This window comes from Eleutherodactylus coqui, chromosome 5 (assembly GCF_035609145.1).
Source record: "Eleutherodactylus coqui strain aEleCoq1 chromosome 5, aEleCoq1.hap1, whole genome shotgun sequence".
Taxonomy (NCBI): Eukaryota; Metazoa; Chordata; class Amphibia; order Anura; family Eleutherodactylidae; genus Eleutherodactylus; species Eleutherodactylus coqui.
In genome coordinates this window covers 133,821,478-133,835,355 of record NC_089841.1, presented here as the reverse complement: position 1 = coordinate 133,835,355, position 13,878 = coordinate 133,821,478, and the positions used below count along the sequence as shown (strand labels likewise).

At 38.8% G+C, this 13,878-nt stretch overlaps 1 protein-coding gene across 1 annotated transcript in view; it reads left to right on the top strand.

The window, feature by feature from the left end:
- Positions 1–9,863, top strand: part of KREMEN1 (kringle containing transmembrane protein 1) — a 158,635-nt gene extending 148,772 nt beyond the window's left edge. Inside the window, exons 7-9 of the mRNA XM_066603192.1 lie at positions 3,581–3,739; positions 4,291–4,375; positions 8,765–9,863. Coding sequence (XP_066459289.1) covers positions 3,581–3,739; positions 4,291–4,375; positions 8,765–8,924 — 404 coding nt within the window. The 3' untranslated portion in view covers positions 8,925–9,863. The remainder of the gene's footprint in view (positions 1–3,580; positions 3,740–4,290; positions 4,376–8,764) is intronic.
- Positions 9,864–13,878: the final 4,015 nt, after the last annotated feature.

Here is a 13,878-nt window from a genome sequence, read left to right as displayed (position 1 = left end):
CTGCTATTAAAGACAGCTTCAACTACTGTTACATGGAGGATACAATGGATCCACCCATTGAAGCTCTTACTGAAGCTTCCTGGTGGTGACACATACTGTATTAGATAACCCCTTAGCAAAATATACTCCTGGTGAAGTCTTGTAAAGCTTTTAAATTATCTTGTCTGTCACGTTGTCATCACCATTAAAAATAGCAGAACTAGGGATTATACAAGCATCATCCCAACAATGATGGGTTAACTAGCCGTGAGTTCTTTTACTACCGTGTTTCCCCGAAAGTCAGTGTCTTACTTTCTTTTTATCCCCAAAAGCCCCACTATGTCTTACTTTTGGGGTATGTCTTATATTGGAAAAAATAATTTTTTTTTTACATTTTTCTTTTTTTTTTTTTACACTATTGGAGTCCCTCTGAGGGACTTGCAGCAGTATGCCTATGATCGCTGTGATAAGGCATGGCAGAGCTACTGCTCTCCCATGCCTTATCGCCTATACAGCGATTATAGGCACAGGCAATACAGGACGCCAGTGTCTGGCGTCCTGTTGCCATGGCGACAGGCCGGGCTCTCGCGATGACATCGCAAAAGCCGGCCGGAGACACAGAAGGATCGCGATTCCTCTGTGAACTCTTTCCCTGCCGCGATCTACTTAGATCGCGGCAGGGAAGGCGTTAACAGCGGGGCGGCGCATCTCTGATGCCCCCCCCCCCCCGCTGTTGCAGCGGGACGCCGGCTGTGAGTGACAGCCGGCTCCCGCTGCGGGATAGCACGGGATCTTATGTGATCCCGCGCTATCTCCAGGACGTACCGGAACGTCCTGTTGCGGGAAGTACCAGGCTCCCAGGACGTAACGGTACATCCTGGAGCGGGAAGGGGTTAAGATCAGAGGGAGGCGGCAATACCCCCCATGTTTCCCCGAAAGTAAGACATATGTCTTACTTTCGGGGTACGGCTTACATTGGCCGACCCCCCTGAAACCCCCGATACGTCTTACAATCGGGGGTGTCTTACTATCGGGGAAACACGGTATTCACAGGAACAGCCATATATACACAAATGCTGATGGAATGTTTAAACAGTTTTGTCTGAGTGTTTAACAAAATTGTTTTATCCAAGTCTGTCACATCAAAGTGGAAGTGATGGTGATGGCTTCAGTCTGTACCTTTCCTGAAACCTGATTCTAAGTATAAAGGGGCACCAGCTCAGATGTAGGGTAGTATTCATAACGAATATTGTATTTCCTCAGATTAACTCCCACACTGTATTTGTCCTGTAAACGTAATTAAACTTAATTGGCTCTTAAAAAAAGTAATGTATTTCCTTAGACATAGTATATACTGTGTAAGCTAATAATTGTGCCCCAAGATTATTATATCCCAAAGGTATTACCCAAATAGACACCTTGACTAAGATTTAGTACCAATCCTAAATGATAAAGTAATTATATATAGAATATTTGCTGTGTCCTCATGACCCTATTCTATAATCCTGGTTCAAACCCTTCTTATATTTGCCACTCCTCAGCAGCAATACAAGTAATTATGATAGTAGTCAGGTAGAGATATAGCAGAATTTGAATGTGTGATAACTCACAGAGTTAAAGATAGCCCATAAGTTTATTGTCAAGATGTAAGAAAAATACGGAAAGTACATTGTGATATCACCATAATTAGTTAGGAATTACTTTTTTCTCCCCCATCAATTTGTTTCAGTAGGATTGCTTCAGTTGATAATACAAGTAAATTATTCATGGTTGTAGCCCATTAGAAGACTGTGCATGATGGAAACTGCAACAGAGTAATATTGGTGCTATAACTCACAAATAATTCAACTGTTAGATGGAAAGAGATTGATGAAAAGGGTGTAGATATTGCAGAAAAGAAAAAACAAAAGGGAAACATAATGTACTTTCAACACTCAACCAAGGCGAGCAAACTGTTAACACCTTCTTTGCACCATTTAAGCATAAAATAAAAGTATCTTAAACTACATAGAAGTACACAATTTATACTCCGAACATCCCCATGATGCAAAGTCTATACCCGGGAAATGCATCCACTAAACAATGGATAATGACAGAGAATACCATAGCACAAGAATGAAATCCCAAAGTATAATGATTCATACATAAAACATAAACAACTCAAATATATGCCAATTAGGGTGTATTCACACTTACAATTTTCCCATGCGAGTTCCATTTGATTGCAAAATGAAAAAAGTTTCATCTTAGCTAGTAGAGCATAATGTGATTGTTCTCAGCAAGAGAAACCAAGTAATCTTGTAGATATGATAATAATTAGAGATGTGCGAGTATACTCGCTAAGGCACATTACGCGAGTGAGTAGTGCCTTAGCCGAGTATTTCCCCAGTCGTCTCTAAAGATTTGGGGGCCGCCGCGGGTGACAGGTGAGTTGCGGGGGGGAGCGGGCGGGAGATCTCCCGGGGGGTTGTGTCTGTTCTCCCCTGTTTTGTAAGCACTGTGGAATATGTTGGCGCTATATAAATAAAGATATCTTTAGAGATGAGCGAGTATACTCGCTAAGGCACATTACTCGATCGAGTAGTGTCTTGCTCGTCTCTAAAGCGGGGAGATACTCGGCTAAGGCACTACTCGATCGAGTAATGTGCCTTAGCGAGTATACTCGCTCATCTCTAAAGATATCTTTATTTATATAGCGCCAACATATTCCACAGTGCTTACAAAACAGGGGAGAACAGACACAACCCCCCGGTTACATGTAGCAATCAATTGATGGATACAGTAGGGGTGAGGTTCCTGCTCCAACAAGCTTACATACTACAGATAATGGGGTGATAGAGAAGGTAAAGGGACTGTAGGTCTGCACGGTATGGCGAGGTGGAGAGTGTGGAATGCTATACACATATGATACCTTTTAATGACTAACAAAAAAACTTTCTAACCATCTGATTGCGATATGGATGGAACTTGAGCAAGAAAATAACCCATTGATTTCAATGGGTTTATTTACATGAGTGACTTTTTGATTGTATCGATATTCCGAGATCGAAAAATCACAGCATGTCCTATATTTTTGGGAGCAAATAAAAATGGTATTGCACTTGATTTTTCTATTTCTGCTATTGAAACGACATGCGATTTTCACGCAATACACATTGCAATCGCAGGGAAAATTGCCGGTTTACAAAGGAGACATTAGTCCAAGTGTCTCTGACTAATATGGCACTTGACCATGTAAATACGGCCTTAGAAGGAAAAAACATATGTACCAAAGGATGGCACCTGCTTGGTCAATATTTAGAAGAAAAAAACTTCTATTGCAAAAAAGAAAAGACTAGATAAAAAGACCTATCAATATCAAACCCATAATGTCATGAGGGTTCGTGTGTCCACATATACATGGCTATGTCTCCAAAGAGGAAATCCCAAGTTTTTTTTCAGGCATTTGGCATTGTACCCACTTTGACAAAAAAAAGAATGTCTTATATTTCTTGGGTACAAGAAGGGTGAGTGATGAGTTTGAGGGAATCAGTGAAAACGACTTCTCTGTATGTATATCCATTGTATCCTTTCTGATTACCTTTCTTTTATCTTTGGACAGCATTCAAGGAAAGAACCATGGAAAAGCCTCAATTATCCAACCAGACACAGACAGAGCTGATAACTCAAACAGCCAACCTCAGCATCAACGCAGCGCGGTCTTCAAAGATCCTCTATGTTATAACAACTAGCCCTAGCCGGCCAACTGGGCAAGTGCCAGGTAAGAGATTTCCAACCATCTGATTCCTTCTATTAATTGTGAAATGGTAAGTGTTATGCTACAAAATATCAGCTGCAAAATACTCAGTCTATAATTAGTGAGATTACACTGAATCTGATCAGTACAAGATTTATTAGCAATGCATATCTTCAGTAAGAATAGAAACCGTTTTAGCTACATATTTCCACCACATCAGTGAGTCAGATGCTAGACATGTTGATCAGCACATCAATGTCTTGTCAGCGCTGCACTGAGAAAGTGTCACTCCTCAATGACACTCTGACCTTTATTCTCAAGGTAGAAGCACTGGCGTAACAACGTATAGAGGATGCAGGGGATGCGGTTGCACCCGGGCCCGGGACCTTAGGAGGCCCATAAGGCCTCTCTTCTCCATATTGGGAGCCAAGTACTATGAATAAAGCATTACAGTTGGGGGCCCTATTACAGGTTTTGCATTGGGGCCTAGGACCTTTAAGTTACGCCTCTGGGTAGAAGCATTAATAGCTATATGGCATTTATGTAGACATCATGTTTTCTCATCTCTCCTATAGGTTGGACAATCTACGCCCTTACAGGTCTGCTTATTTTAACCATCATTGCTATTTTGGTGAAAGCACTTCTGCACCTAAATATAAAGTAAGTTACCTATTTTTGTATTTGGAGTATATATAACTTGTCACTGGGAAACTATAGAGGCATCCTTCATTCAGACTGACAGGCAGGCCATACAAGTGATGTCTTTCTGATTAGAGTCATCCGTTTTAGTTTTTTATTCGCTATCCAGGCCCAGACCACCATAAAGACTTCTTCCAGCTGTAACTCATCTCTCCACAGTCTCCCTGTCCTGCTGATATCTCCCATACCACTCTCAACAACTCCTACACAATAATAATAGCCCATATGTGGCCCACAAAGTAATAATGCACCCTCTGTGGTCCCAAAAAGTAGTAATGCATCCTCTGTGGCCCATAAAATAATAGTGCTGCTTGTGTGGCTCCAAAAAGTAGTAATGTGCCTTGTGTCGTTCCACAAAGTAAGTCAGGAAAAGTATACTTTCTCCTTGGAAAGAGCACCTGGAAGGTGTGAGGAGAATTATAAGACCATGCATGCTCCTCTGGGAAAGATGGAACAATGTCTATACAGTGCCACATACTACAAGGCAGCATTTCCAAAAGTCATTGTCAGACCTTTTCACAAGCCTTGTAACTAATGACTGGGAATATAAACCAAAGCCAGACTCTTCTCTTGAAAGAAAAGCTAACCATGCATAGACTGTTTGGGGGGGTTGCCCCACACCAGTTTACAGTATGCTGGCTTGGCTGGTTAATAGCCCTATGTCTTGGGTCAGGAGGGGTATAGTTTATCCTTAGGGAGAGCACCTAGAAGGTGTGAGGAAACATAAAACCTTGCATGCTCTTCTGGGAAATTTGAATATGCAAAAGTAAGATGGAACAATGCATGTACTGCCCCACGTATTAGAAGCTAGCCTTCCTGCAAGTCAATGACCCCACATCTCTATGCAGAGTATAACTCCTTACCACATTTCCTGCTCTCAGAGTACAATAAGTGCAGGAGGCAGGGGGAAGATTTTGGTTATTCTCTGCATGGAGTCATGCGACAACAGCCAGTTGTACTGTGTAAGTATAGAAGATAGTTCTGCTGCTGCTGGCCAAAGATTCGGGGTTGTGGCCCAGCAAATCAGCAGTGGGAGGAGGTCAGGCCCATTCAGGCCTGCACCCCAAACATCAGTATGGTCTGCCACCATTGGCAGCACAACATGATAAGAGAGGTCTAGTTTATTTAAAAAAAACTTTGTTCAATGATAATATACCTAATATTAAAATATATCTGACAATCGGAATAATCCCTGAATCAACAACTTTTTAATGGTCCCAGTTTAATATGGAGTAACATTTGCCTTAATCTCATCTTCCAAAAATTAATTTTAATTATTTTGGCTAAAACTACCAGCATCCTGTAATACTATTGTGATCACATTACTTCGTGTTCAGAATGGAATTCACTTAATTCTCTAGTAAGAGGTCATTTCATCCTAGAGGTATTGTGCCTTAAATAATGTTGGCGTCATCTAATATTCTAACTGGCAACCAAATTAACTGAACTACAAGACAAACATAAATCTCATCTTGCTGGGGATTTACAACCTCAAATTGTAGGAATCAGTTGGAGCCAGTGCCTTATTATAATGGCCAAATCAAAACAAGCATGAATCAAGCAGAAATAGCATTTCTTTATAGTCTCAAGGACAAGATAGGTAATATGTTGGCCGGGAAACTTTAATACTGTACATATCCTCTTTATCTCCTTGTGCAGGCATGGCAAGGTGGTGCTCAATCACACTCTAAGTCTTAGCCTGTTAGTCTGTAACATTCACATCTACAATTTGACCATTATCTGTTCTGGCACTGACTGTGCGGTCATTATGTAACTTTCTTATTAAATACAGTATTTTATTATTTTTTTCTTTAACTTGTCAAATAGTCTCTACATTTGAAAACTAGATTTCTAGACAAGTGATGCCTCTTTGGTGACCTATTTAAATTTTTCTGGTGCTCGGGGCCTAAAAAGACTGCACTACAATTCTACAATCTTCCGATGAGCTATACAATTCTGTTTAGGCTCTGTTCACATGACACCTAGAGGCTGCATTCCGCATATACTCTGGGGAAATCTCCCAATTATGTGCAACAATCATAAACCCCCGTCTCCCATGTCACAAAATGTATATCGTACAATATTGGTTTCCTTGCAGGATGTCACTAAACTGAACAGCTTAAAAAAATGCCGCCATGTTCCCTACAAAAATATGCCAAAAGGGCATTCTTGGCATATATCGGGTCAATAGGAGCGTATACTTACATTTGCTGTATACCCTGAATGTGACCCTGGACATGATGTGAATAAAGCCTAGGCTCTACAAAATTGGAGTTTCATTCTAGTGAAGGTTAATAATATAAGAAGCTAATTAAATATGCAAAGTGTGATTGTTCTCGGTAAGAGAAACCAAGCAATCTTGTAGATATGATACCTTTTAATGGCTAACAAAAATACATAATGTTATAGTGAGCTTTAAACGTACTCAGGGTTCTTCCTGAGGAGGAACCCTGCATAGGTTCGAAAGCTTGCTATAACATCATGTATTTTTGTTAGGCATTAAAAAGTATCATATCTACAAGATTGCTTGGTTTCTCTTACTGAAAACAATCACACTTTACTCTACTGGCTAAGATCGTACTAAACTTTTTTAGTTTTATTAAATATGTATGAATGTTAAAAACAAGCATATTCCCCAAGTTAACCTGTCTTTTATATAACCCAACGGCTCCTAAAGAAATTCCACACTTACAATTAATATTAATTAGGTATTTATCCTACATTTTGGCATTTTAGGACATATAAGATCTTTTAGACCAATAAAAAACATCATTTCTTTGACTTACAATAGTATCCATCATGTTTACATTTCTTTATGTGGAATAACTGCATTGTAGAGTATGATATTCTGCTCGTCAGGGACAATGGAAACTTAAGGGAATTAAGTATTGGCCTGGGGTACATCAAGATGTAGTATAGCAGGCATTTGTTGCTAAACTTTGAAGCCATAGCTCTCTAAAATACTAGATAAGCTCAAAACCTAATTTCTCACCCACACATTTCCCTATAATATCTATTTTCTTCAGTGGGAATTAGTAGTTTTGAATGTGTTACACAACATGCCCTAAAAGTGGTGCCACACGGATAATAGAGATAGAATGCCAATGACCTCCTACAACCCCGTCTCCAATGTTTTTCCAGTAAGTACCACACGGAAAATGCTTTATTTTAAGCACTTGCTGGTATCTAAATGGACAGAGTAATCCATTTAGATATCTAGTGTGACACAGATTTATTGAGTTAAGTCCAAATGCTGTGCTTGAATTGCTTTCTTGAATGACTATTTAATGACCAGAAAGTGAGGTCCTTCAAATGTCCCACACAGGCTCTTACATTGCTGCAAATACTTGTATCGAAAATCACCATTAATCATTGTCTTCAAGAAAGAAACCTCCAAAACAAACACACGAATAACACAAACTGAAGCAATAATGTATTAATTGTAAAGTATTAACCCTTGAGAGACGCCCACATTATTTCAATATTAGATCCAAACTTTTAATGTTATATTAATACAATCTAATAGCCATTGGATACATAATAGTGTAAACTGCCATGCTGCATTAATTAAATAAACCTTTGATTATGATTTGCATTTGGCTGAAACTTTTGAAAGTCACAATGAAATCATGCTGTGAATTAAAATGAGTTTTAACACAATGTTATACATAATTTTATGCACATATTTTGACTTGGAAATTACATTGTAGGGTCACTGTGAAATCACTCGAAGTTTCAAACTATCAATATGTTAAATATATCCATATGGTTCCTAATTCTAGTTTTCTAAATCTAAATTATGTTTGTGTAGCCTTATATAACTTAAACATTTTACTTTTTTTGTTTTATTATTGGATTTTTGAGTTTTCATTATTATAAGTCATCAATGCATGATTGTAGGTGTCTGACTCACATGGTGCTGGATAAACAATGAAGGGTTGTGGTCCTTTCATTCTGCAGATAGGTGGGGATGTTGGGAGTTGAACCCACTGATTATACACTGATTGATTATACACTGTTCTAAGACTAGGCCATCAGTTCAAAATCCCAGGAAACCCCTTTAACATATTGAATTTCCATTAAGTAGAAAGCCCTTTACTTGGCTAGTACATTTGAATCAGTGATATTTCCTTGTAATCATTGAAGTCCACTATGGCAAGGGATGGAAAATTAGTGCATTGCTAATTCCTGATGATCATCATCAACTTCATGGAGATCTCGCCCACTAGACAGTAAAAGCACAGGATGCTGCACATGCAGAATGAATATCATACTATAGTACTTAGACATGCAATTAAACATGGTACGTATTCCACACATACAGCATTAAACTGTTTATCTTTCTTTAAGGTCTCAAAGGTTGGCATCGCCCACCAGTTTAGATAGTTGCCACCGAGGATCTGCAGGAGAAATATGGAGCATATTCTACAAACCTTCCACATCGATCTCAATTTTCCCAAAGAAGATCAAGGGTCCTCACGATGATCGCAATCCATTAGTAGGAGAATAATCTGCACTTTGCTTGAGACATTTAAAATCTGCAGAGCTACATTAGGAGACACCTGCCATCTATGTTCTTAGGAAATGGTTTAATGAATATATATACATATATATTTATGACCTTCTGAAATGACTTTCCAATCCCTAGGTGGGCTTCCACCACAAGGACGAAGAGATATAAACATCCAGTCCAGAAGCTTTTAGGACCCAAATGATCACATAAATTCTTCAGCTAGAAGAGCGATAGGAAACATGCCAAATGTTCCAGGGTCTATTGTAGCTCTTATCTCTCAGCGCAAGTCAAAGAGAACATGTGATTGGGGTGGGATGGAAGGAACAACAGCTTAATGCTGCAGGCGTTACATACAATCACGCTTCACCCTGCACTGCAGGGCACTTCATATTTGAAAGGGATATCTGATCCTCATTCTTTTTTAAATATATTTATGAACTCTGGACTTAAATATGGAGCACCAGATATAGTCTGGATTGCCGACTGCATCATGGACAACCACAGTAATGATGGATTTTTGTATTGTGTATATTTTTCCATAACTTCTGAACAACATAAATCAAAGCTGGAACCATCACATAATGAGCCAAACAAGAACAGTTTCCCTCATTCTAGAGTTTACATTTTCTCTTGCACAGAATGAATGGATACTTTACATGGGACTGACAATTCAGGAAGATCCGTTGCCCTACATCATGCATGGGTGTTTTTGTTTTCTGTTTTTCCCCCCTTTGTTTCCTTTTTTTTTCTTTTAAAGCTGCATGAAATGAGTGTCAATGTTTATGGGGCCACTAGCTAACTTATTATCAGAATGTGCATATTTGTACCCACTTTTCAGTTTATAATTTAAATCTGCATTGTATATCACTGTCTGTCTTGGAAATGTTTGTCAGCATAAATCATACAATCTGCTCAGATAAAGCTTCTGATCCGTTATGCTGTGCCTTGCCATTGCCTATTGTTTTTAAACACTATGGTTATTAATGTATCTTTATATTACCTACAAGGAGGTCTGGTCCATTTTTCTGCATAAGCGCCTAAGAACACTTCTGCATAAGCGCCTAAGAAAACTTCTGCATAAGCGCCTAAAAACAAAAATTCAGTCCTCAGTAGTTGATAGCTTTTAATTGCTAGATGATGGATGACAAATAGCAAGCTTTCAAGACAACATGATCAGGCAGGGTTAAACACAAAATCTGAGGAATTACATATAGTGTTCCTAGACAGAGGGACATTGGAATTTTGGGACTCATTTACTAAACCTGTCAAAATTTGTGAGTGCAAATGAAGACTAGACAGTCTTAACATGTGGCATATTTATCACAGTAGCTCTGCTGAATGATAATCTGTTGAATTTTAATGCTGTGCATTCTAAGTTTAGACCAACATTCAGTTGACTTAGTTTACGCCAAAAAGGACACCAAATTTTTGGCACAATTTGCTGTAATTTGATTACATTTTTTAGGCAATTTAGGTCATGTCCCCATTTTACGAAGTAATGCCCTTTTGTCGGACACAGCAAAAATTGGATCTAAAAAAGATAGTAAATGTGGCACAAAACATGTTTTAAAAAACTGTCAAACTTTTCCATAATGAAAAAGCCCCAGTGTGTTGAAAAAGTCGAGTGATGTAAGGAATAGCCATCAATGTGAGGAGCATAAATAATTATGGTTGTAAATAGTTTGAATAGTTCACAGGTATGAAGAGTGAACATTTAATTGTCCTTAGATCCGGTCCATAGTAGAGATGCCCCCACTAAATCTGAGTGGTGCATTCCTTAAAGCGAACCTGTCATGTAGAAAGTGCATTACAATCTGTAGGTAGGTGTTATAGAGCAGGAGAAGCAGCACAAATTGACATATTGTTTTGTTAGAAAAGGTTCAGTATAATTTGTTATTTATTCATTTAAACCTCTGCTCATTCTGGGATTAGTAATCCAGTGGGCGGTTTTATCAGTGATTGACAGCCTTGACTGCATATACAAAGATAGCTGTAAAACACTACGTAAGACCACCTACTTCTGAGCCCGCTGGACACTCAGTGGATGTCAACTTTAAATTACAGATGACACTATGCTGAAATGGCCTAGATTGAAGTTATCAATAGCAAATGTGGTATCTAAGGGGTCTGGCAAAGCTACTGCACTGTGATCTCGGGGGGGGGGGGGGGCTAATGCATTGTTGTGGCAGCTGGGACTTAAGAAGGACCCTGAAATCTGCCGTCATAGTATTTCTACTAGGCCCTGCTATGGGCAGGGATTAATAGGAAAACTCTTCAGTGCAGAAATATTGTAGTGTGTTATACAAGTTATCAACTGATCTCGTTTAACCTCTTAGGGGCCGTCCCTTTTTTTTGGGTTTTCTTCACGACTTTCAAAAAATTATAACTCTTTATCTATTATCTATTCATTGACACACAGCTGTTTGAGGGCTTGTTTTTTGTGGGACTAGTTGTATTTTTCAATGGTACTCTCTAATGTACCATATAATGTAATGAAAAAAATGTCTAAGTGGTGTGAAATGGGGAAATATTGCAATTCTGCCATCTTTGGGTGAGTCTTGCATCTAAAGTGACGTGATAACTTTATTCTGTGGGTCAGTACAATTACTACGATGCCAAAGGTATATAGATTTTTTTTTGCTGTACTACTTTTTAAAAAGTTAAAATGGTTGTCTGAGAGCTTTACAGGACATCCTGTAATTTCTATTGCTACTATTTTTGAGTACATACGACTTTTTGATTGCTCTTTATAAAATTTTTATGGGGTGATCAAAAAAAGCACAATTCTGGCATTGTTTTTTTTTTTTCACGCCGTTTGCCGTGTGTAACAATAAGGCATTACTTCGATAGATCGGACTTTTACGGACACAGCAATACCACATATGTTTTTGTTTTTCATTGTTTTTAATTTTTTATTATAAATATGGAAAAGGTTTTTTTTATTTGTACTTCCTTTTATTTTTTCTAATAATTAATAAAAGGTTTTTTTTTTAACCTTTACCCTTTTTTGTATATATTCTTTATTTTTCATTATGGTAAGGGGGGTTACAACAAAGGTAGAGGTAAAGTCAATGAAAAATCACACTGTAAATCATTCGATCCTGTAAACAACAAGGAACAATGATAGCTCTGTTGAAAATACAATAGGGAGCATGAGAAAAAAAATACCTAGAATAAAACATTCATGTAGTACGATCAAATGGTGAAATAAAAGTAATCCAATGATTAGGAGGCATTAACGATTTGTCGTAGTGGACCGGGGTCTCCGTGTGAGAAGGTGAACCAGGCGTTCCAAAGATTCTCGACTTTCTCCAAATCCCCTTCTCGTCTGGCTTTGACCTTCTCAAAGGAGCAGAAAGTGTTCACCTCATTATACCATTCTAGAATGGAGGCAATTGTACTTTCTCTCCAGTATCTGGGGATTAAGATTTTAGCTGCATTTATGAGAAACGGGAGAATAGATTAGTACGTAGTTAAGTGGCCTGGAGTATCCATGTTTTAGAGGACAATCTCAGGTGTGAGGTTGATATTAGTTTTGCAGATAAGGCAAGTTTTCTTTGAATCTCCTCCCAAAATGGTCGCAGGAGCAAGCCTGAAAACCAAATATGGGTGTACAAGCCAATACTATCTGAGCATCTCCAGCATAGGGGGGAATAATCTGGATCTATTTTGTTGATTAGAGCTGCGGTTTTATACCACCTGGAGATTATTCTGTAGTTTAATTCTTGGAACCTAGTGGAGGAGGAAGACTAGTTTTAGTTTTGAACTTGCAATTGTTTGATCGCTCATGCAGTATAACATAATACCATAGTATTACATTATACCGTGATCTAACAGGCATTCTACCAAGCCACAGCACATACATGGCTTTGTAGACAATCAGCCAAGGCAGCGCTGGGGTCTTCAGAAGGCCCTAGACTGCCTTGGCAACCAAACGGCACCTCAGAATAACATCGCAGGGCATGTGGGCCTTCTGGACTCCTAAACTTTGATCAAGTGATGTAAATGGTTAAAAACTGGGATCAGCATTCACGCTGATTGCGGCTGTTGCTGCTAGGTGTAAGCTGTACGAAATACCCAGTACCCACATTGTAATGAGCAGGGTCAGCTCCCGATCCCCTTCCATACAAACAACGGTCGCACAGGACATAACTGCATGTCCTGCATCATTAAGGGGTTAAAGTCCCCTTGTAGGACATAAAAAATGTAAAAAAATACAGTTTCATAATCTCTTGTTTTGTGTATAAATGTGGGACTTTTCACATTGTTGGTTAAACCACGCCTGGCGAAGAGATCTAAGAGTAACTCTCAAAAGTTTTCTATTTATCATCATCTTTTCAGGTTAGCCATTGAATGGTATCAACTACTGAGAACGCACAATTTTCATTTCTTCTATCTACTGGATAACATGGTACAAATATTTTTTTTTTCGATTTAGCAATAGTATCCATCTCGAAAAACCCTCAGAAATTTTGATTTTAGTTATTAAATCTGACCCTTCTTTTACAAAATATGAAACATTGGCTGCAGGGTGATCTCTGTGGTGGTTGGCCATTCACAAAGGGTCTCTACCTTTGGATAGAAGTAACAACCCTGGAATTAAAAGGCTTTAGACTGAAGAAAATGTTAGCCAATCATCAAGGTAAGACTAACGGGCAAGCACGATATCGGGACATGAAGCTCTCAACAATGTGCAAGGCATTCCGAGGAAATGCTGAAAGATAGGACATGCTACGACTTTTTCCCGCACCGCGATGCGCTGCAGTAAAAGATTGCTTGCAATGCACAAATCTCATGCAATTTTCTTGGCCATGTGAAAGCAGCCCAAAGTATGAACTTCTATGCCTACTTTTCAGCTAATTTTTTTTAGCATTAGCCATAAAAAACCTGCATAGGTTCAAATTCCCGTCTGGACAGATCAGAGCCATAACTGAGAGGCATTGTATACAAC